This window comes from Ictalurus punctatus, chromosome 4 (genome assembly GCF_001660625.3).
Source record: "Ictalurus punctatus breed USDA103 chromosome 4, Coco_2.0, whole genome shotgun sequence".
In the NCBI taxonomy this organism is placed as follows: Eukaryota; Metazoa; Chordata; class Actinopteri; order Siluriformes; family Ictaluridae; genus Ictalurus; species Ictalurus punctatus.
This window is the reverse complement of record NC_071284.1, coordinates 3,430,810-3,455,060: the sequence shown is the minus strand read 5'-3', so window position 1 is coordinate 3,455,060 and position 24,251 is coordinate 3,430,810. Positions and strand designations below refer to the sequence as shown.

The 24,251-nt window shown below is 40.5% G+C and overlaps 1 protein-coding gene across 1 annotated transcript in view; it reads right to left on the bottom strand.

Moving 5' to 3' along the window:
- The window catches only part of otogl (otogelin-like), a 49,400-nt gene that overhangs the window by 6,461 nt on the left and 18,688 nt on the right, over positions 1-24,251 (bottom strand). The window contains exons 19-53 of the mRNA XM_053678232.1: positions 23,551-23,760; positions 22,466-22,631; positions 22,270-22,344; positions 22,016-22,059; positions 21,380-21,554; positions 21,144-21,251; positions 20,915-21,053; positions 18,973-19,107; positions 18,663-18,809; positions 16,637-16,756; positions 15,631-15,747; positions 14,046-14,202; positions 13,835-13,861; positions 12,561-12,734; positions 11,572-11,850; positions 11,153-11,270; positions 10,465-10,544; positions 9,698-10,323; positions 8,433-8,610; positions 6,651-6,793; positions 6,521-6,544; positions 6,325-6,417; positions 5,926-6,109; positions 5,267-5,484; positions 4,158-4,299; positions 3,804-3,989; positions 3,246-3,458; positions 3,024-3,128; positions 2,828-2,935; positions 2,286-2,387; positions 1,921-2,025; positions 1,786-1,826; positions 1,218-1,281; positions 841-1,019; positions 169-273 (exon numbers count right to left, since the gene is read on the bottom strand). Coding sequence (XP_053534207.1) covers positions 169-273; positions 841-1,019; positions 1,218-1,281; positions 1,786-1,826; positions 1,921-2,025; positions 2,286-2,387; positions 2,828-2,935; positions 3,024-3,128; positions 3,246-3,458; positions 3,804-3,989; positions 4,158-4,299; positions 5,267-5,484; positions 5,926-6,109; positions 6,325-6,417; positions 6,521-6,544; positions 6,651-6,793; positions 8,433-8,610; positions 9,698-10,323; positions 10,465-10,544; positions 11,153-11,270; positions 11,572-11,850; positions 12,561-12,734; positions 13,835-13,861; positions 14,046-14,202; positions 15,631-15,747; positions 16,637-16,756; positions 18,663-18,809; positions 18,973-19,107; positions 20,915-21,053; positions 21,144-21,251; positions 21,380-21,554; positions 22,016-22,059; positions 22,270-22,344; positions 22,466-22,631; positions 23,551-23,760 — 5,087 coding nt within the window. The remainder of the gene's footprint in view (positions 1-168; positions 274-840; positions 1,020-1,217; positions 1,282-1,785; positions 1,827-1,920; positions 2,026-2,285; positions 2,388-2,827; positions 2,936-3,023; positions 3,129-3,245; positions 3,459-3,803; positions 3,990-4,157; positions 4,300-5,266; positions 5,485-5,925; positions 6,110-6,324; positions 6,418-6,520; positions 6,545-6,650; positions 6,794-8,432; positions 8,611-9,697; positions 10,324-10,464; positions 10,545-11,152; positions 11,271-11,571; positions 11,851-12,560; positions 12,735-13,834; positions 13,862-14,045; positions 14,203-15,630; positions 15,748-16,636; positions 16,757-18,662; positions 18,810-18,972; positions 19,108-20,914; positions 21,054-21,143; positions 21,252-21,379; positions 21,555-22,015; positions 22,060-22,269; positions 22,345-22,465; positions 22,632-23,550; positions 23,761-24,251) is intronic.

Here is a 24,251-nt window from a genome sequence, read left to right as displayed (position 1 = left end):
CAAATGACCATTATTATTGTTATTTTTATAAATAAAAAAAATAATAAAGTTGCTTGCAATCAATTAATCAATCAATCAATCAATCAATCAATCAATGGATCGATTGCGTTTTGAAAACCCCGGTACCGTACGTGTGTATTTTATTTAATAAAAGAGAGTCGGGTATACCGTAAATATTTCTGTAGTTCCGTTTTCACTGGTGAATGAGCATGAGACATTTTTACACGAGCCACAACACACATGGGGGTCAGAGGACGGGACATACACCTGGTGCTGTAGAAGCAATCGACAAGATACAGGTGACCGATCCCATACACAGCGCTCAGATCTACACATTTAATACACGTAATACACGTAAATATGTATAAAATATGTAATACACATACATGCGTTACATGATGCGGCATTTTTCTATTTGTAATAATCAGGGTCAAGAGAAGCATTAGAAAGCAGTTTAATACAACAATGCCATTTCAGCTTCCTATCCTAATTCACTGGTTCTTAAATATCCTTATACATGTATTAGCCTTATAGATATGCTTTACATGTATTCATAATTATTTGCGTAATTACAGCCTTTTCTTTAGTTCTAGGCGTGTGTGTCCATGCTCATAGTTGTTTAAAGGATTTCTTGAGATCTAATAACAGGCTTTACATTTGATTAATCTGTTTGTGTGTGTGTGTGTGTGTGTGTCTTAAAGGATGCATCATAATCTGTTAAAACCTATTAAACCATATATACTTTAGGGTTATGTACTGTAAGGCACCTACACCTAAGATTGTGGCTGAAATATTTTCTATATAGAACGGAATATTGTACATAGTGTGTGTAGGACTCACAGGTTCACACTTTTCAGAGCAGTTTGAAGTGGTCACGTCCATGGCGTAGAAACCTGTGTCGGGGTCTCTGTGTGTGAGGCACTGCACAGTATAACACAGCTCTCCCTCAACGTATTGCACCATGGACTGGCCTGGACTCAGCACAGTCACTCCCTGAAACAAACATACATCTGCCTTCTCTGCACACACACACACACACACACACACACACACACACACACACACACACACACACACACAAAAGCAGGTGCACACCCAGAAGGAGAACATATTTTAAGTATGACGATTGATTATGCAAAATCACAGCAATCAGTGTGTGAGTAGTGTGTAGAGTGTGTGTGTGTGTGTGTGTGTGTGTGTGTGTGTGTGTCACTTACCACACAAGTACTGAGCGCAGCCACAGGTACTGCTGTGATCTGGCTCCTCCACTTGAATTTCTCCCTGACAAGCACGAAACAAAAAAGTCGACGGTCACTTAGAGAAATTAGATCGAATGTAAAAATTGTGCGTTTGGTAAAAGTTCGAGGAAGTTGTGTATAATTTCTGTCTCAACTGTGTGTGTGTGTGTGCGCGTTTTTTTTAAACTCGATTTGTTGTCGCCAAATAGCTTTCAGGCAACTGTGTGCGTTCGTAGAATCCACTGATCTTTATTTATTTTATTTCTTTTTTAAATTTTATTTTATTTTAAATTCCAAAGGTGAGTACAACACAACAACATATTATATATTTAAAAACGCAAACGTCATATGTTTACATGTGAACAATTCCCATCAGTTAAATGAGAACTAAGAGATATTGCTCAACCGATGTTCCTTAGATCTCAATACATTTACAAAAGTGTGTGTAGAATGTGTGTTTCCTGTACGGTGTGAGCACCGAAGTTGGGGAATCTTACAAAGTAAGGCACAGAGAGCTACGCGCGGCATGCTGTGAACAGGAACTCACCACAGTGCACTGAGGCCGTGCGATACTGTCACACTGACACTCTGAGGGAGAGACGACAGTATTGTGAACCAATCAGATCGATGCATTTGTATGATTATACAGTATATGGGGGATGTGTGTGCTTAGAAATATTACCACAGTGGATGTCTGGACAGCAGGTGCCAGGTACAGGCATCTTAACAAGTGCAGTACCAGTAGCACAGCTAATGCTGGGCTCAGGACACAGGCTCATATCACACACTGCAAAAAAAGAAAAAAAAAGGCAGTGTATATTACTTTAATAGGCTATTTGATGAAGTAGTCTTGCACGGTCTTTCTTAGTAAATCACCAACAACTAAAGACCTAACAGCTATGTGATAACTAGCTAATTTACTAGTTTAGGTTTACTGATGAGTCCGACATGTGTTCACCTTTCTATGTCAAAAGCTTAAAGTTATATTTGATTGCGTTGATAGCTAGGACCATTCGATTTGGCGTGTGTTTCTGTGCGTTCAATTACCACAGTGATAATGCGGGCAGCAGTGATGAGTAGTGTTCATATCCACGACCAAAATCTCTCCGAGCGGACAAATTGGGATGGGCTCCATACAGGACTCGCACACTGTAATACAAACACACACACACACACACACACACACACACACACACACACACACAAACACACGGTATAATTCTCAGCCATGTTCAGGAATGAATCATTTTCAGGGAGCCTAAACACTCATGATATTCAGTTTCAAGCCATACATGTACAGTAGTGATTAAAATGAGTAAGTCCGATCACATGACACTAACAAGATGGACGCACACATACATAGACCAAAGTGTTGTTATTATTTCGGTATTTCAGCCACAGTGCAGTTTGTATTGCATATTCTTGTATTGCATATAGTAACATGGGATATTACTGTAATAAAAACATGAATCATTTAAATACATGGCCACAACATGAAGCGACAATGCAGCCAGAGGTCACTCGTGTTAAGTAAGAGATGGTGATTTACAATCCCATGGGGGCAGGGCAACAGTGATTCTTATTCTTACCACAGAGATAGTTATAGCAGCAAGCATGCTGCCCTCTGACCTCTACCAAGAACTGGTCCTCTTTGCATTCTGGCATTGGGACACTGGGACAGGACAGGGGGTCACATTCTGTAACAAAATATAGTCCTCAGATGTATTATTTCCACCTGAACGGACAAGTCGTTGTATTTTAGAAGTGAATTAGAACTTATCTGACCACATCGATATTCAGGACAGCATGAGAGGGTGCTATAGCCAATCACCAGCTTGTTCCCAATCTCACAGGAAGGAATGTCATTCTGGCAAATGGTCAGGTTGCACTCTATATACATACACACATATATATATATATATACATATTAGCCCACAGACATACATGCTCAGAAGATGGCACATATTTTGTTTGTACTTTTGTGCATGTATGTGTGTGTATGTGTACCGCAAATCTTTTTTGGGCAGCAAGCGCCCTCCTCCAGCACATCGATGTAGTATTCGCCCTCACGCTCACATAGAGGGGCGGGCTCCGGAGGACACTCGGGCTCCACCGGGACGATGCTGCCATTCTCCAGGCAAGTGAACAGACAGCAGCCTCGCAGAGAACCATTCCACACCTCCCCTGGGGCTCGCGGGGAACCGTCGTTATCCGTACACACTAACATGCACATGTTGAACACACACACACACACACACACACACACACATATGCTCATAGCTTATAGCATATGAATACGGAACATATTTTCCACTAATCAGCAATAATTCAGTCAGGGTTCCGTGCAAGTGACTGAAATATTAGGAGTTTAAATGCCTAAAATACCAGACTACCACTGACCAGGAAAATCAATAATAAATCAAATCTATAATAAGTAAAACCTAATAGCATGTCTTTAGGATAATAATGATAATCCAATGAAATATCGCTTAAACATTCTACCTCTAACCCTGCTACACATCCTTTATTTCTACATTTTCATTACACGAGCCCTTGATTTCTCACCACACTGGTCCTCGGTGACACAGAACGCGGAGTCGGCTCGGTGCAGGATGGTGCCGCTCTTACACACACACTCCTCTCGAATGGAAGAACAAGTGGCCTCCTCATAATAATCTCGATTCTGACATGTCATCGTCTTGCACGTGTTGACACACGGCTTATACTCTTTACCAGGAGGACACTTCAGAGCTGCCGTGTACAAACAAACACACAATAAATAAATCAAGCAAAAATGTGCATGAACGTGAACAGATCCAGAGCTAGTGCATGAGATCTGATGTGTATGTATATATATATATATATATATATGTGTGTGTGTGTGTGTGTGTGTATACATTTGTACACGTGAAGACTCACGGCAGAAGTTGCTTTTCCTCCAGCTGAAGCAAATCTGGTGAGTGTAACAGATGGCCACATAAGCGGCAAGAAAGTCACACTCGTGCTCCTTGTAGTGCAAATCACCTGCCCAGATTTTGTCACAGAACTGCTCTGGTGAGACCTATGTACAAATATCATTCACACTTCAACTTTCACTGAGAGATAAATCCTTATATATATTCTCCTTATATATATATATATATATATATATATATATATATATATATATATATATATATATATATATATATAAGGATTTATATATACATATACATAAGGATTTATTGTACAAATATATTACGTCCAAATTATTAGCGGATGATATTTCACCTGTTAACCTTTAGCCTCAGAACTTAACGTACATACTAAAAGTAGTAATGAACAGAATAATTATTTCTTATACTTTATTATCATTTTTATTCGGCTATAATCAAAAATCAGATACTGAAAGTAGTTGGTTAGACTTTAACGATGGCAAGAAGACATACAGTGGGGAGAATTTCCCATTTGGATATTCATCAACCCTGGCAATTTTTAATGAATAGAGATGTTCCTATGCCATTTTAGTTTTTATTTTAATCGTTTTATTAAAATAAAAGGATTCATGCCCAGGAACACTGGGCATGAGGCGAGAATACGCCCTGGTTCGGATGCCAGTGTATTGCAGGGTACCGTGTACACACACATTGAATTAATCACTTTAATGTATTGTTCTACATAGATTTACATCATTTTATTCTCAACATTTGTTGCTATATGAGTGAAGCTACAATCTATTAGTGAATAATTCATACCAGTCACTGGATAATAAGCTTTAAGAAGAATAACTGAATACTAAGCTGAAACTGTTGCCTTAAATGCAACAGTACAATGTGTTACAAACACATCTTTAGTTAGCATTATTAGTACCACTACAAGAATCTCAGGTACTTTACTATACTGCATTTTTTTTTTCTATATGTCATTATTATTTTCGATTCGCTGTCTTGCATTTGCAGTTTTTATATTGTGTCTCATTCTTGCTCTGTTCTGTTTTTGCTGATTAAAACAATACATTTTCCATAAACATTTATATATCTGCTCAGGACCTGGTGGTGACACTGGGAGAAGGGGCTCTGGTTGAGCATTTGAAAACATTTGGTACAGTTTCCCGTGGTGCAGTTGTCTCCCACTCTCCGGAAGTAATCCGTCTCCTCAGATGTGTCCACCATCCAGCTGTGAAGAAACACGGGGATGTCCTCCACGTTTCGCATCACAGTCCCGTTGGGCAAGCGTAAGTCATCTGCTGGGTTACCGTCGCAGCAGCCTGAGAAACAAAACGCACATTCAAATGTCTCAAACACAACTGAAAATTCAGAAAATAATGATTTCAATCATCCATTGATCATGTTTTACGTACATCGATATGCTGGCATATCCAGTTTAGGATTAGCTTCACATGAATTCATTATTGTTTACTGAGGATTCACTTCAATTATGATAATTATGGTTAGAATCCATTTAACAATTTCTTTGGTGCCTCAATGGTATTTATAGTTGTGTTCTATACTTGGCCACGTCATTTCCCTTGTCTTGCTATGCTTATGTGCTTATATTAACTGTTATTTTACTCATATGACACTATAACAAGTTGCTATGTGGATGAAAACCATCGTTTGTTATTGAATTATAAAAAATCTGCATAGGAACAGGTGGACACACACACACACACACACACACACACACACACACACACACACAAACTGACCGCAGAGGCCTCTGGTGGAGGTGTTATCGGGGGCGCTGTACTGTAGGACCATGATGCCGGTGCTGTGGTACCACTGGATATTGATTCCACTGGGGGTGTGAATGATGTACATAGTCCCTGTGTCATCGATATGCAGGTTCAATCTGTTGAACGGCAACCGAGCTTTGATCTGGTTCACAGATACCTACATCCCACCAGGCAAAGAAAGCATTACAGCTTAATATCCATAAATACAACACTCAAAAAAATGTCACAAAAGATTACTCGTTCAAACGTGGTATATACTTTTAAAATAATGGAATAGACAGGTTGTGAGCTCTAATAAAATATACAGTAGCAGACAGTTTTTGGGTATGATTATGTGTCTAGCAAGATAATGTCCCATAAATGGCGGTGTACCTTGCGGTCAAGGCGACTGATAATGATCCTGTAGGCATGAGTGGTTATGTTCAACTTCTTAAAACACAAGCCAGAGGTTCCACCTGTAGGAGTCTATCAGAGAGAGAGAGAGAGAGGTAAGAAGGGGCACAAATTATAGACATAAAAGCTCTACTTTAATTATTGTCATCATATTTTTCAATAACAGGCAACTTACAGGTCGTCTAATGTAGTTCACACTCTGAAACACAAAAAGAATGAGTTAATACTTCAGGGGGGAAATCAAGTATTCATGTTTTTCATGTATACTGACATAGGCTATTGGAAAGTAAGTGTATGTTGTTCACCTCACTGGTGGGACATTTCTCGACATGTCCGACAATGTTCTCTCGAGGCAGGTGGACCAGTATATAAGAGCCGTTATCATACAGAGCAACATTGTTCCCGTCAAATGTGATCACGCGAAGGTCTGAGATTATAGAGCAGCGGCCTGACAGTACACACACACACACACACACACACACACAATCAGTATCAGTGTCTGGGCTTATTTGTATAGCTAAAGTGATAGAAATATTAATATTTGTGTTATATCTTCCTTAATGGTCATTCCATCTCAAGTGTTCCAATAATCGCAAAGTTGTTTGGTTTTTTTGGGGGTTTTTTCGAGTGATTGTCTTTCTGCATTGTCATTGCAAAATCACCAGGTGTTTTTTGGTTTGTTTTTACATTTTACTTGGTTTAACAACGACGGCCATTTTTGTGTCATGGTACACAACAAATTTTGGTTATACGGCCGTTTACGGAAACCTCAGTATCTCGACTCACGATGGGCCTAACTCCATGGAACAAAAACGGATCTCTAGAGCACATTATAAGGTACATATAGTATACAAACATTTCGCACATTCTTGTTGCTTAGAATTAGAACTTAAGTCCAAATGTAATGCTCAAGATTGCTCATAGTTCCACTTTTGGTGTCGGTTTATAATGGGAAGGGTTGGAGTCTCAGTCTTAATTCTTTCAGGGGGTACCTGGGTAAGTATGGTGTGTATGCAGAACATTTCAGGTTTGAGACTCTTATTTTTTTGTGAGGGAAAAAAAGTATTTTTATTTATTTATGTATTTTAGAAATTTCCTTCCATTTCATGTTGAATATCTCTGGTAGTGGTCCAGATACAAACCTGAAATTTTCACAGAAATAAGTTCTCTGTAGTAGCATTCTGCTGTAAAAATATTGTGAGTTTGAGATTGGAGGTAAACTCTGCAGACCAGTGGACCTTGAGGGCCCGATTTGAAGAACCAGCCTGACCTATCATGTTGGTACAGGTGTACAGTTGGTATGCATGAATAGTTTTTATCCAAAGATAGAAGAAAAGTGTTAAGTCGGGTCTTTTAAAAATGAACAATGTCATAAACAGAGCTGGGGTATTGTTTCTCCTGTGATAATAAAACAGTAAGTGACTTCTGTAGTCATTACCTCCTAATAAAATGAAGCCTGAGACTCGAATCCTTCCCATTATAAACTGACCCTAAAAGTGGAACTGTGAGCAATCTTGAGCATTAAATTTGGACTTAAGTTCTGAGTCTAAGGAACAAGAATGCGCAATAACGAGTCCAAACTTCATAGTAGTTACTAATTAGTAATTCATTGTAGTTACTGAATAATACCGTATCCTTTAAGACGAATAGCTGAGTGATAACTTGGAACCTTATGGAATTAAGATGCAAGACCATGTTTTCTCCCTGTATTAGTAGATATTATTTAGCTAATGTTGCTGCAAACTTTGTTGTGACCTTGAACAGGGGTTCTTATGCCCATTTCATTCACAATATAACGCTCGGATTGTGTAAACGATTCTAAAGTCTAAGAAGGTCAGCGATAAAAAAGACCAATGATTGCCAGTAGTAAGTCTGTTGCTATGCATCAGATATATCAGTCAATCTCTAACCATTAGTGGATAGGGACCACCATATCACCACCACTGTGCAGATACTATATAAGAGGTGGGTATTATTATTAGAACAGCAGTGACACTAACATTGTAGGGTGTGTGATGCAAGTGTATCAGGTGCAGCAGCATTAGTGATGTGTGTGTCACTGTGTCGGAATAAGGTGTGTGTCTTACAGGGACAACGCCACAGTGGACAGCAAGGGTCTGTGTTGATCTGAATGGGCATGCCCAGCAGGTTACACTGCGGTTGGGTGATGTTGAATCTGCAGTGCTGGGAGGAGTTGTGTAGCATCAGCTGCCCATTAAAGCAGATGTACTCACTGCACTCATCAACTCGCACAGAGAATGGAGGCTAAACAGGAACAAAACACCCACAGAAAAACACATTCATACCACATTTCCACATGGTTTGAGCTAAGAAACCTTCCAGATGAGATTATGAATTGCCCAGTGACAGAATGTTTGCCAGTAAATTCGCATGAACCACACCACACCTCTTTAATCCCACCCCACAGCTGTAATGCTGCATTACTCTTGTGGTCACACTGGCAGCACGGCAAGAATGCCTCAAGCTACAAGGAGTTATTGGATCACAGACATGGGGTTTCACTACATTTAATCCTTTTCAGATTTAGAGTTAAGGGTGTGGGTTAACGCAAGAGTGATTTAGTGAACGGACAGCAAAAAAAAAAAAAAAAACTGTTTGTGTAGGAGACACTTACGTCTAAGACTAAGCTAGGATCCAGTTTGCTTAGCTGACGAATATGAACTGATTTCATTTTTTTTTTTTTTACATGAACTTCAAACTCAATGATGATACAATAGACTGGGTACGCAAAGTAAACAATTTGATAAGCGGCTTGCTATTTTGAAGCTTTATTTCATTTATTATCAAAACTTACGACGAGTAAGAATAAGAATTAGCTGTAAGTCTGTTTTACTTAATTATAATGTGTCGCTTGGATGGCTAGATCGCTCAGTACAGTACGACACAGTTAAAAAAGTAACTTCATTTATTTAAAATTTTATACTGATGCTTGGAGTATCATAATTAATATAATGATGAGCTCTATCACCCTATGCAGGGTGTCCCACGCCTTGTGCCCCGAGTCCCCTGGGATAGGCTCCAGGCTCCTCACGACCCTGTGTAGGATAAGCGTTACAGAAAATGGATGGATGGATGAATGGATGGATGGAGATGAGCTCTATTGTATGAGGTTTAAAAGTTTAAAACTGTTGAGAACGTACCTACCTTTGCCTGATTGGCTAAACCTAATGTGGCAGTCATAAAAAGCAACTTCTGTACTTGCATCATCTAAACACCACATCATCAACAAACCATACTATGTATGTTTTTTGGGGGGTTTTTTTTCCATTTGGTTTGTCCTTATATAATGCTGGCATGTTTAAGAAAATATTATATTTAACACTAAGCTCACCGTGCAGGGTCCAGTGGGGAGCACGAATGCAGGAAGGGTGGTTGTCACACCGAGTGTCGTGGGAGTTGAGGACGGGGCAGTGGACGTTGGCGCTGGGGTTGTTTCTGCTGTTGACGTCAAAATAAAGTCCCCGGTTACCGTGGAAACAGGGGGTGTCTCTGTGGTGATAAGAGGAGTTGGTGTTGTAATGGGAAGAGTGGTGAAAGGAGTTGTAGTAGTGATGATGTAAGTGGTTGTTTCCTCCGTTGTGGTCAGTGTCTCTGTAGTGGTGGGTGATGATGTAGTGGTAACAGAGGTAGTCATAGGGGGTGTGGTTGGCTTAGTTGTGGGCGGGGTTGAGGTAACAAAAGGGCTTTCTGTGATTGGTGGAGAAGATGTAAGGATTTCAGAAGTTGTTGTAATAAAGGTAGATGTGGTGGGGACTGAAGTAGGAGCCGCAGTCGTGCTAGTCGTAGTTGTGCCTGCAGTGGTAGGAGGCGTAGTCGTTGTGGGAGCAGCCATGGTAGTCGTGGTAGCGGTCGTGGTTGTAGTTACGGTTGTCGGAACCATCGTGGTAGGAGCTGTGGTGGTTCTGTTAGACCGAGTCACAAACATGTAAGGCGTAGGAGTTGGTGAAAGTGTTATGCCTGCAGAGAAATAAACACACACACACAAAAAAAAAAAAAAAAAACACAAGTTTCAATCATAAGCACAATTCCACCATGTTTGTATCGAGCAAAGCTGATGAGGAGAAAAATGTTGAAGTAGCAGATGAAGGTGATACTCACAGTCTTCTTGGTACACACACCTCCTCGTGACTTCATCCAGCACCATGGTTTTCGGACAGCGGGGGAAACAGCCTTCCACACTGCACAGCACACACGCAGGGTTTCACGTGAGTGCCGTGAGTGCAGTACCACTCACACTTTTACAGTGAGTTTTAAAAATACGTGATTTTAAGGATACCTGTAAAGATGTTTTTTTTTTTTCCTACTGCATATACACAAACAGCAAACAACAAAACTTGGTTTTATTTCACGCCTGCTAGCCACTCGGGACAGAAAGAATCACCTGGAGAACATTACATTACATTCGAGTGTGATGTTGTTGCTGTGACCTTCCAACATCACAGAATGACACATGATGCAGTATTTGCACTCATTAATGCTGTCATGTCATAGTCATGTTTCTCGATCTTCTTCTCACTTGGTACACATGTAAACCATATGGAGATATTCACATAGCAGCTTGTGGCTACGGACTAAACGCCAGGTAGCTTGTCCTCCAAAACTGGAAAAAAAACAACCTCTTATGCCACTTTCTGGTGGAGTCATCTCCAAACACCTTTCCAGTTAGTCATAAAACGTGTCAGTTCTTCACAACATCGTGGCATACGTTCTCCAGGTGATTCTTACAGCCTCTGGTGGGGCTTTGAGTACCAGATCGAAGGCTGATGCATCAAATTCTGAATCTTACAGAGGCAAGAACTGGCAGCGTGTGGCATCAGGATCTCTGCATGTTTTCACACACGCGCTGGCACACGCTTGGTATTTCCACTCACACATCAGTCGATACGGAATCACAAAACTGCTCTCTGGAACATGAACAAAGTGGACACGGACAGATTTTTAAAAATCGCATTAACAATACCGTATTACGCGGAGATGGATTAAAGTTCGAGTCTGTTTAAATTTCATAGTTTGTGCAGTTTAAATAAAAACAGCAAAAAAAAAAACTGCTCTCTTTGCACTCATGTCTACGCACGCACACAGACAAAGGGATCATATCAAAGGGATTCACGCGTCTATTTTCATAAATATTATTTATACTACTAATGATAGCGTTACATTATGTATACTGATTTCTTTTTTTCGTGTTTATGGGAACTTTCTTACCCTCAATGGTAAAACTGCTGCTGGCTTTGAAAGAGTACGAGTTTTCGTAGCTCTGTGCACGTGCATGTGTGTGTGAGAGTGTAATGAAGACGCCCTTCTGGCTGTGCAGCTCAAAGGAAGATCGCCCGGGCAACCACAAGCCCTGGTGATGAATGAAGGTTGCCTGGCGGCGAAAGTCCTCATCGGGTCTCCAGCGCTCCAGGCGCACGACGCGACCCGGTGTGACAAACAGGAAGTAGTTTGGGCGCTCGGCAGACTCCAGCGAGACAGTAGGGAGTCCTGAGGACCAGAGCAGCATAACAAAAAGATCTCTAAGCTTTGAAAACAACAACATCAGGACTGAAAACTAACGTTGTAGCTCGCCAGCCAGTGTGATGAGTTGTTTTTCAAGAATTAGTCGCCAGTTAGGATTTTCACTAACCAACACACTGACCGTCTACAATGGAAAATTTCTTATACCAGCCAGAGATGGTTTTAATTCCACTACAAATAAATGGGAAGAAATCCCTGGTCACAATCAAAAATGATGTTTTTTAAACCCTACTCTTTCACTTATCATCACACCCTTAAACTCCCAGTTTATTATTTAACTATTCTTGTTAAACCATATTATTGACTAACGACTATTAATTTGTTCAGTAAAGTGAAACTAAAGCGTTTAAGGAATGACCAAATCTTCAAAACATCCAAATCTACCCAATATTTTGTCCATATATGACCTGTACCGGTAGGCTTGCATGAGATGAGAGCTATCGAGATCAGCTGTGAACAGTCACTCTGAAGACTCAAGCTGACTGACTACAAAGCTACAAAATGGTATACGGCATATAAACAATATAATTCACTTGTTCTTGATATAATTCACCTGCCAGGGGAAAAACAAAACATAATACTCACATTTGGCTGGCAGGCTGGTGTTAATTTCCAGCTTTGATCACCATCAAATATCATGTAACATGTAATAATCACATGTAAAAGTGTGATCTCACGTGAAGCTCGCTCTTTGTAAAGTCCACTGGTGATCATGAGGTTGAAGATGGCAGTTGGCTGAGCGCTAGTCTTCAGCAGAGGAAACACCTCTCCACTACTCACATTTGCTCCAAACACACACACTGAATCATTCAGCTCAGTGGCGGACAAAGTGAATGGACCCTCACCCAGCTCTAAACACACACACACACACACACACACACACACACACATACAAACAGATATAATGTAGGTGTGTAGAGTTGATATATTTTGAAAATAAGTATTTCTCAACATGTCTATGGACCATATTCACAGTTTCAGGAATATTTCTGAATCCTAATATCAATCCGCTGCATCTGTAGCGTACGATTCATTAACGCGGATAAACATTTAACATTATTATTTATTTGGACAAATAAACAGAAAGCCTGTTTACTCCAAACTCAATTATAATGGAAGAGCAAGGATATTTAGTGTCACAATCTCGCCTGCTTTGCATTGCGGCTCCCATGGCAACGCGCACCATGAGCGCATTTTGTTTTAGTTTGACTTCCTGTGTTCCTCGTTTCTCTGCCCCTATCCTGTGATTGGTTTGTTTTCCTGATTATTTTCACTTATTTCATGTTTTTCTCTGATTCGTTTTGTGTATAGCTACCCTGTGTTTCCCACTGTTTGTCACAAAATATTTGAAGTCGGGTTATTTAATATCTTCTTACTTACTTAGTATGTGTGCTTCTCATTTTTCCTGATTTTGGCCCAAACCTGAACGATGTACTCTACGATTATGAATGGTCAGCCTTTAAGTCTGTCTGTCTTCATGATTTGCAATTCAATTCAATTCAATTGTATTTGTGTAGCGCTTTTAACAACAGACATTGTCACAAAACAGCTTTACAGAAACATATAAACACAGGAAAGAGATTTTAAGCGTGTGGATTTATCCCTATTGAGCGAGCCGGTGGTCACGGTAGCGAGGAAAAACTCCCTAAGATGATCTGAGGAAGAAACCTTGAGAGGAACCGGACTCAGAAAGGAACCCATCCTCATCTGGGTAACAACCGATAGTGTGAAAGTAAAGGGAAGTTCATTATGGTTTTATATGAAGTCTGTATTGTTGAACTTGTCCACTGTTCACTAAAGGAGACCCGAGTGCAAAATTTTATGTGGTAATTGCAGTCCCGAGGCCATCGCAGCGACCGTAGTCCCAGCAACTGGGATTGTGGTCAACTCTGAACATGTCCCTAGGTACAGTAAGTAAATATACGTTTAGCAGATGGAGGATAGCACACACCTTGGTTGTAGTATTCACAGTCATATGCTGTAACAGAAAGAAACAAAGAAACAATATCAAAATGCAGGTACTGTTGTGTTTTCTAGTGATGTGATAGTGTGTTGTCTAACTAATTAAACTGATTCTGATGATGGACAGCAGGCGGAGGTCAGTAGGTCAGCAGGTCATGGCATTGTTTGTGTGCGTCTGCAGAGAATGTGTGTGCGCTTACGGCAGACGGTGGGAGATCTCCAGTGTACCGTGACACCGTGTTGGCAGCACTTATGTGCGTATGCAGCAATGCTGGTGCACAAACACTCGCAGTCGCCCCCTCGATTGCAGTTGCAGGTGTCTGTCAGGCAGTTTTTATAAAACCAGGTCACGTCCACCTGGGGGTTTGTCAGAGATTAGTCACACCAGTGAGCACAGAACAATACAGCAGGTCAAGACACTAAGTGTCTGCTTAGCTAGATTTACACTCCCTTTCAGTCCGTGCCAATCATCATTATAAACAAGGCCAATGATACACACTGGCACAGCAATATAAATATACCTAAAGGGTCCGGCACCCTCGTGAAAATGTGCCCAAATTAATATATACACTACCTGTCAAACGTTTGGGCGCATTCATACTTTATTTATTTACTTATTTATTCCACATTTTAGAATATTAATAATAAAAATAAAGTCATCAAAACTCTGGAGTAACACAAATGGAGCAATGGGAATTATGTTGTTATAAAAAAAAAAAATCCAAAAAAATCAAAATAATTTAGGATTTTAGCATCTTCAAAGTCGACGCCCTTTCTGCATAGAATTTCCAGAAATGTATTCTCGGCGCTTCCTCGAACGATTTCTTGAGGAATTTCCCCGAGATGCTTTTTAAACAGTATTAAAGGAGTTCCCACCGACGCTGGACTCTTATCCGCTGCTTTTCGGAATATTTCCCTCCGAATCATCCGTTTAAAAACATCTATTTTTTATATTTTTTTTCTAATGAAAGAAATGAATACGTCGGCACGATTATATTTTTGTCTACGACACCGATTTCACACGTTTAATCACACACCTTCAGATCAAACGCTTTTTAACATCATGAGAAACATTTCAGTCGGGTGTCCACAAACTTTTGACCGGCCGTGTGTATATAACGTATAGTACACGTAACTAGCAATAATTTCATCTTAACCACATGGGAATATTCAAGGAGTTTTATTTTAACACAAATGTTTTCTAGAATTAAAAAGTTTCTAATTTCTCATCACTCATATGCACAAGATTCCTGACTGTCTATAATAGTATTTTTCTTCATTCTGCTTATGTATTCTTTACCTGACTATCCTCCCTCTTTTGCATTAAAAGCTTCTGCAATAAATAAATAAATAAATAAACAAATAAAATTCTAAAAAAAATTTGCTCAAAAACAACAGGTTTGTAGATGAAAATAAATTTTCAAATATAATTGTTCCCCGAGGAATGACGTTTTTTGTGTTTATTAGTTATAGAGGTGCGCTTTTTTTTCAGATTTTCAGTATTGTTTTAACATAAAATGTTTTTACAATTTTTTTAATTTAAATAGAAAAAGCCTTAATTTCCTTTTCTTATGAAACCACACCCCCTGCTGGACATGGGCTAAAATTCAACCAAGCATTTTCTCATCACTTGGGAATCTTACCCTTAGCCCCACTGCTATCTGCTGGTGCATCACTAACAGACATTCGTAAGTCTCTGTGTGTGTGCCGTGGGTAAGCAATGACCTTTTTTTTTCTTCTGTAGAACACAGAATATGTCACTAAACTCCCAAAGGAAGCACTTACCACATTGTGGCATGAAGCAAAAACGTCACTGTACAGAAGGGCGCACTCTCGCTTAGCGTATGGCTGTCTGATCAGGTCCCCTTCACATGGTCTGCGCACTATAAAATCACTCTCACACTATGTACAACACATACACACACACAGAAGCAGAATGCACTCAGTTAAACAACTGTTCATCAAATTCTAAAAAACTTCCCAAGTTGTCCCTCAGTGCCTTCCAATCGGATGGCAGTGAGCAATGTCAGCAGCAGATTACTTCTTAGGGTAAGCAATCCTTCAAATCTGTTAACCAGAGCCAAAATTCTACGAGGTTCATATGTCCGCTCATAGACTGCCAGAAGTTCAAACTAACTAGCTAAAATGAATGCCACTTCACAGCTTATATACAGTATTTAACCACTAAGCTATTCAATAAATACTAGGCTAGTCATATTTAGCACTAGAAAAAAACTCGCTGCTTGTTTTTTTTGTGTGTGTGTGTACTTTTGTGTGTTCACTTGTAGCAGCGTACTCCGATGTTAAAATGCAGAGTTCCTGTGCAATAAAGTAAATATGCCTGTATTTTAATATCTTAAAACTGCCTCCTTTTAGCATGTTTATTACTCCCCTAGCACCCCGTGCCCTCTCTCGTTCGTCTCGTACTGCCCCGCTATCTTATTGGTGTGAGATTTATTTCTCTGTTTTAGATTTTGTATAAGAGTTTTGTTTTATTTTAAACGTTTATGTGAGATTAGGCTAATTTATGCTGTGAGTCATTTATATTTCAGTATAATTGTGCTGAGTATGAGAAGTGGTGCTGTGGCGAGTTCACGTTGGGGTCGGGGGACACGCGCAAGAGAATGGCGCGAAAAAGTTCTGGTCTGTGACTCAATGAGGAAATGTAGCTCTGACAATAAAGTTAGTGAAAGCTTTATTTCTAAGTGTGTATGCCTACATTAGAGATTTCGCAAGTTCTTCTTAACCCCACGTACACTGGCATGCAGCATGCCTGACTGCACTCACGTACCTGCCCAAGAGCCCAGCTGTTTCCAAAAGCCTGAGCATTGCTGACCTCCATGTGCCCTGCTGTGGTCATGTCATTCACTGTCACCATGTCAAAGTTCCCACACATGCCACTGAACTGACCCTGAAAATCACACACACACACACACACACACACACACACACACACACACACAGTTTGGTTACTGGTAACCTTTTACCAACAACCATTTGCTAAAAGGTTGTTGAATGTCTGTTGAAAGTAAAGGTGGTGCAGGTATTCATTTATTTGGTTAAGGAAAGTGCTAGAATATTTTAAAAACAGTACCGTTAAAAGTGCTGCCTGTGAGGTAAACTGCAATTACAATGAAAACATTCACAAGCTTTCTCTTGCCCCTCGACTGACCCCACGTCTCTGTCGAACCTACGCGTGAGTCATAGATATGAAAAAGTCGATGTTTCGTTAGGCTGGACACGTCACCCGCACCACCACCTTCTATGAGGCAGCTTTCCAAGTTGAGCTCAGTGACGTCGGTTGAATTCAGGTCATGTTTTTTAGATCAGGTTTACGCCAAAGAAGTGCAGTACTTGGATGTCAGAACAAACGTATAAACAAATGACTGGAAACAGGTACGTTTTTGCAACATTGCAGCAGGTACAAAGGTGAGTTTACACCGTTTAGTTTGTGCGACGGACGTGCAATTGAATATCACTGGCGTACACTATATGGCCAAAAGTTTGTGGACACCTGACCGTCACACCCATATGTGTTTCCTCCCTAAACTGCTGCCACAAACTTAGAAGCACACAACTGTATAGAATATCCTTGTATGCTGTAGCTTTACAATTTCCCTTCACTGGAACTAACAGGCCCAAACCTGTTCACAACCTGTGCACAACTCCAGGTTCATTATGACATCGTTTTCCAAGGTTGGAGTGGAAGAACTCGAGTAGCATGCGCAGAACCCTGACCTCAACCCCACTGAACACCTTCGGGATGAACTGGAACGCCGACCGTACCCCAGGCCTCCTCACAAAACACCATTGCTCAACCTGATCTCAATGCTTTTGTGGCTTTTGAACGGACGCTTTAAAATCTAGCGGAACGCCTTCCCAGAAGAGTGGAGGTTATTATAGCAGCAAAGTAAGGAATAAATCAGGAATATGATGTTTAAAAAGAACATATCGGTGTGACGGTCAGGTATCCACAATCTTTTGGTCATATAGTGTATTAACCTGGAGCCATACTTGGAAATAATATTTCTGTGACACTAGCATAATATTAACAGTATATCTGTAGTATATACTGTAGTATATCAGATTCCCTAACCATAAAGCCACATCTCTAGTTTATATTTATGACATTTTGGCAGACGCCCTTATGCAGAGCGACTTACGTCAATCTTATTTATACAACTGAGCAGTTGAGGGTTTAGGGCCTTGCTCAAGGGCCCAGCAGTGGAAGATTGGCAGTGCTGATATGTGAACACACAACGTTCTGATCAGTTAAGATCAACATCTTAACCACTAAGCTACCACTGGCCTTTAAATTACAGCAGTGAGACTCCATCCATCCATCTTCTATACCGCTTATCCTTTTAAGGGTCACAGGGAAACCTGGAGCCTATCCCAGGGAGCATCGGGCACAAGGCGGGGCACACCCTGGACAGGGTGCCAATCCATCGCAGGGCACAATCACATACACACACACACACACATTCATACACTACAGACACTTTGGACATGCCAATCAACCTACCATGCATGTCTTTGGACTGGGGGAGGAAACCGGAGTACCCGGAGGAAACCCCCGCAGCACGGGGAGAACATGCAAACTCCGCACACAAAGGGCCACGGTGGGAATCGTTATATTATATTATATATATAATTTCTATTTATTAATGTGTATTCTTTCCTATCTGTTTTTTTTGCATAATTGAGCTGCTGTAACGAGGGAATTTCCCCAGTGTGGGATCAATAAAGTTTATTTTATCTTATCTTAAATGGAGCTGTTCGTAAATTCGTATAAAATGTGAGGTAGCAACTCTAACCTTCCATCGTGGCCCAGCCCGAATGTGGATGGTTGTTTTTCGGTCCCACAGCACAGTCAAGTCATGTTTGGGGAAATGGACCACTGTGTAGTAGCCCGCTGTCCACAGCTCAAATTCGTACCCTCGTCCGACCACAGTAGAGGGGCTCTGAAAGTCCACCACAAACACAATGAACACCACACACACACACACACACAAACAGAGCAGGCGTACACCATACCTGAAAACAAACAGCCACAAGAGCACATTGACAAACAGAGTGTTCATGTTGTCATCATTTAAACGCTGCGGTTATAGACGGATGACTTACGGGTCTGCCCGAGTTATCGTTGAAGTAGATTTTAGTGAGGCCGACATAGATGAGCAGGTTCTTCATGCAGACTATTCCACTCTCGTAGCAGTCTTTGTTCTGAGCCGTAATCAAAATCTCTATATCGCCTACGCTCTATTTATGGAAAAACAGAAAACCGGCAGAATATTAAAGGAATGCCTGAGTGTTTTGTTCAACCTAAACTCTATCTACTTCATCTGCAATGTATATGCAGTTACACTAGTAAGGTTAGCATATTAAACTTAATCTCAGTGTGTGTGTGTGTGTGTGTGTGTGTGTGTGTATGTGTGTGTAAGGTCTTTTTGTAGCAGCCCAAGAGCTCTGTCCCCAGAGTAGATCAATGGGCTCCTCCGAGACTTAGTGACCTTTAACAGACACCAAAGTCCTTTCACTAACCCTGCACAGACAGACAGACAGACACACACACACACACTCAAGGCAGGAGCAGGGTGTGTTCCAATGTGTAGGCTGATTGGGAACAGATTGCTCTTTGTTAACCGAGGGCTATTGCAAAGTTTGTGTGCTGTGTTCGTGCGGGTCTGACATTCAGCTGGGCTCCATTACAGCAATCCTGCTCTAATTAAAAATCCACTCTGATTTTCCCAAGATTAGGAGCGGTAGGAGCCAATCCTTTCTAGCTATTCTATCCACCCTGACAGCGAGCGAGTCGCAAAGGAAAGCTCACTCGCTCGCTCACTCACACACCTTCTTAGCCTCTTTGTTGGTATTAAAAAGCGTTTTGGCAGGTTTAAAGGTGTGTCACTGTAGATGTGATAAAAACATTCCACTTGTGGAAGCTGGTAAGCTCCTTTCTGCTAATAAATCCGATTTACTCTCAAACGGTCAACAATGGGTGACACTTTGGACCTCTTTCCTTAGCTGACACACTTGGGCTGTGTTCAAAATGTCTTGCATAAGTATTCGCCCCCTTGAACTTTTCCACAGATTGTAGTGTTACAACCTGGAACTAAAATGGACTTGCTTGGAATTATATACAGTTGAGGTCATAAGATTACATACGCCTTGCAGAATCTGCAAAATGTTAATAAGTAAAAAATAAATAAATAAGAAGAATTAAAGAAAGTACCGCCCTGAAGAAGCGCTATTTCACATAACAGATGTTTACATATAATCCACAAGACACAATAATAACTGAATTTACACAAATGAACCAGTTCAAAAGTTTACGCACGCTTTTAATTATTAATACCTTGTGTCGTTACCTGGATGATCCACGACTGTGTTTATGTTCTGTGAGAGTTCTTCATGAGTCCCTCGTTTGCCCTGAGCAGTTAAACTGCCCACTGTTCTTCAGAAAAATCCTCCAGGTCCTCCACATTCTTTACTTTTCCAGCATCTTCTGCATATTTGACTCTTTTACAACAGACTATATGATGTTGAGATCCGTCTTTTGACACCGAGGACAATTGAGGGACTCTTACACGAAAATCACAGAAGATGCAAACGTTCACTGATGATCAAGAAGGCAACACGATACATTCAGAACCGGGGGGTGTAAACTTTTGAACAGGATGATCGGTGTAAATTGTTATTATTTTGGCTTCTGGGAAACATGTAAATATCTTATATAGCTTCTGAAGGGCGGTGCTACATGAAAAAAAATATCTGAAACAAAATAACAGTTTACACCAATTATCCTGTTCAAAAGTTTACACCCCCCTGGGTCTTAATGTATAGTGTTGCCTTCTTGAGCATCCATCTTCTTCTTTTTTAAAAATTCTTAACATTTCCCAGATTCTGCATGGCGTATGTAATCTTATGACCTCAACTGTATCCTGTACACAAAATAACTCATAATATTGAGTTGGGGGGGGGGGGGGGGGGGGCTATTTTTGAGTAGTATGCATAGTATGCCATTTTAATCTCATTCATAGAGAAAGATACACACACACAGCAGTACCTTTATAAGGTAAACTTGGCAATCACTAGCATAGTCATATTCCAGGCCATCGAACGTGTGGTAATGACGGTCGCTGTAGACGGTGCACACAGCCGGACATGGAAAGTATGTGCAATTAAAGAACCCGCGATGACACACACTGAAAACAAAATCAACGTACACATCGTTTAAAAAGTGCCAATTAAAAACAAACAGTTAACAAGAAACAATCCCGTATAAACACACTGACCAGCGGTAACACGGAGTATCCACTGTCTCTCCTGGAAGATACTCCAGACCAAGCCAGGCACATGGGCAGTTTTCTGGATAATAGCACTCTCCATTATGGCCAACTAACCTGTGCATATGAAACACACACACACACACACACACACACACTCATTTACCATGTTACTCTTTACTATGTGATGTTATGCAATCCAGTAATTCAATCAAATCCCTTTCAGACAAACAAATACAGGTTACCCTGCTGGACAGCCACATCCAGGCACACAGGGGGTCAAAGGAGGACAGGTAAGGTTCAGCATTAGGTTCCTACAGGTGAGTTCACAAGCCACGCCCACACCAGATGGCCCTGCACCCTGGGGACCCCTGCAGTTATAGTACACTTTTCCGTTCGGACAATCGTCTGTCTCAGGCTCTGAATGAATAAATTAATAAAGAGCAAAGTCAGGAAAGGGGTGTGTGAAGTTTTACAATTCCAGTCAGAAAAAAAAAAAAAACCCAAAAAAACATTTACCGTAGAAATTTAGGTTTGTATTTTACAACAGGTTCAGGAAATGGAACCTGTGCAAGTAACAATTGTTTATTTATCATTAAATCATTAAGCAGGGAACTTCTAATGGGACTACTATCGCATTTTTTAGACAAGGAAATGATTATAAACATTAAAATCTCATAATATTAAATTCAATTTACATTAGCATGAACATTGCAAATGAAAGAATATAAAGCATACTGAATGCCACGTCCTGGATACCAATCCAGGAATTAATTCAGTGCTAACTGGATGAATGTGTAATCTTAGGACCGAGATATTTTTTATAGCAGAACACCGAGTGCAAAAGCGAGAAGGTGAAAAGGTGTCGTTTTGTTATTTACCTCTTTCTTCAGGAACACACTCCATACGAGCATTTCTGCAGAGACTTCAAAAACAAATGGCGTTACATTTTCCTACACTGCGCTCACTGTTAGCATATACACTTATTGTTAGCATTATAGAATTAGCAAAACATCTGAAATTGGCACAGTGAAGCACCTTACAGTAATTTTTTTTTACGATACAAGACACCTTTATACCACAATTTACATTCGCCAACACAAACTGCACACAAACTGCACACACACGCACTTACCAAGGCCCAGAGGAGCTGAAAGACACTTCTCCTGGCTGAAAGACTGAACCCATGAAGTAACAGTGACACTGAGAACTAAACAAACAGAATCTCATGTGACTCTCCAACTTAAACAAAAGACAAATCCAACTAAAAATATACCATGTGGCCTTACAAATATTTGTGTTGTTGTTGTTTTGTTTTGTTTTTGGCTTACAGCGGTACACAACGCTGACGTGCGTGATCATAGAACATCTCATCCATGCAGCCACACCCTTCGGCACAGTCTCCATCACACACTTCACCAGTACTCACTGAATGGCATGTTCTCCCACATGACGTCGTGCAAGGGTGGTACATCATTCCCCCTAAACAGACCATGCCTACACACACACACACACACACACAAACACACACACACACGCATCAAAGTGCAGTCACAGCACATTAATCAGGTTCTTTAAGAATACCACAGGCTATTTTTTTATACACTTGAAAAATGTATTTTTAAATATCCATTAATTCTTTATCTTATTGTTTATTTAAAACAATATTAGATTAAAACCCATACCCATATCTCATACGATAGATTTACACGTGTCCAAGGTCAAACACTTTAACGTGCTCATAATTTAAACTGCAGCATTACCGTTTTTCCCCCAGTGTCACAAACGACTCGTTAAATGATCCGTTCTAAATGCTTCATTCTAAACTCCTCCTTTCAGAGAGCATACTCTGCTCTGATTGGTCAGATGTCCCAGTCTGTTGTTATTGGTCTACCACTGTCAGCGTGTTTCAAAAAGGAAACGCCCACTACCGTAACGAGTTTCAGCTCCGTCTGTCAGCAAGCATCCGATGAAGACCAGAGGCGGGGCTTATTGTTACAAACCTATGTAGGTTAGTACAGGAAGTAAAGTCTGGAATCACTAAAGACTCGTTTCAGCTGTTCAGAACCGGTTCCTTCTTTTGGGAGTCAATAGACTTTGTACATTCACAAACAGCTCTATAACACACTACATGAAAGGGAATATCTGAAAAACCATAATAGTTTAATAGTATAACATGTTACAAAATCTTGATAATCAGCGGAACTCTGTTTGGATGTAAATATTAGCTTCAATTATCCAATGAACCACAGCGTTATTTCATATCGTTGCTCATGGGTGGAATTAACAATGGTTAATGTAGGTGTTTATTATCTGGCGTATTTGTTTTAATTTATGGTTTGCCAAAAAGCATTACCAGGTTTCCTTAAATAAACTGTTTAGGCAAATTAAACCATGTACATGGTTATAAACTAACCACATTCGGAGACGTGTGCTCTGAAGTAGATGGTGATGTGGTGTTTGGAGCAGACGTAGGCGTAATGGGCGAGCGCAGTGCACAGGCAGCCACTGCCACACCGACAGGCTTGATAGCGGCACTGCTGGTAGTACACACCAGGACTCACGTACGCGTGGCATGCAGCAAACACGTCTCCAGTCAGAACATCGCACAATGACGCGTAGAATACTGCAACACCAAAGGAAATCATCACAGCAGAGTCTGTTAACCTTCTTACAAAACAACAAGCAAGAAAACAACCCATGTTACAGACAGAGTGCATTTGGACTTTTTTAGACCACGACTAATACTTTTTAAACCACGAGATGATGTTGGAGATCGCTGTTAGACAACTATTAACTGTAACGGCGTTAAAGCTGTTATATTAAAGTTAAAAGCTCAGTGTACTCATCATTCGAATCAAACATGTTTTTTATAAGACGTTCCAAATCGAAGCCATTTCCTTAATGTGCCAAATATTGAACTAGATAAATTACAGTATATATACAGTTAGTGGAAATGTCTTTACTCTAGACCTGGTTACTGTCTTCAAGAAGTTGGAGAAGCTTGGTTTCATTTTATACCAGAAGTACAGACAGTATAGTTTCATACACAGTGCCCCAGTTCTGACTACCTGATTAACAAATTCTTCAAATTAAATGCCTTAAATGAAATACATA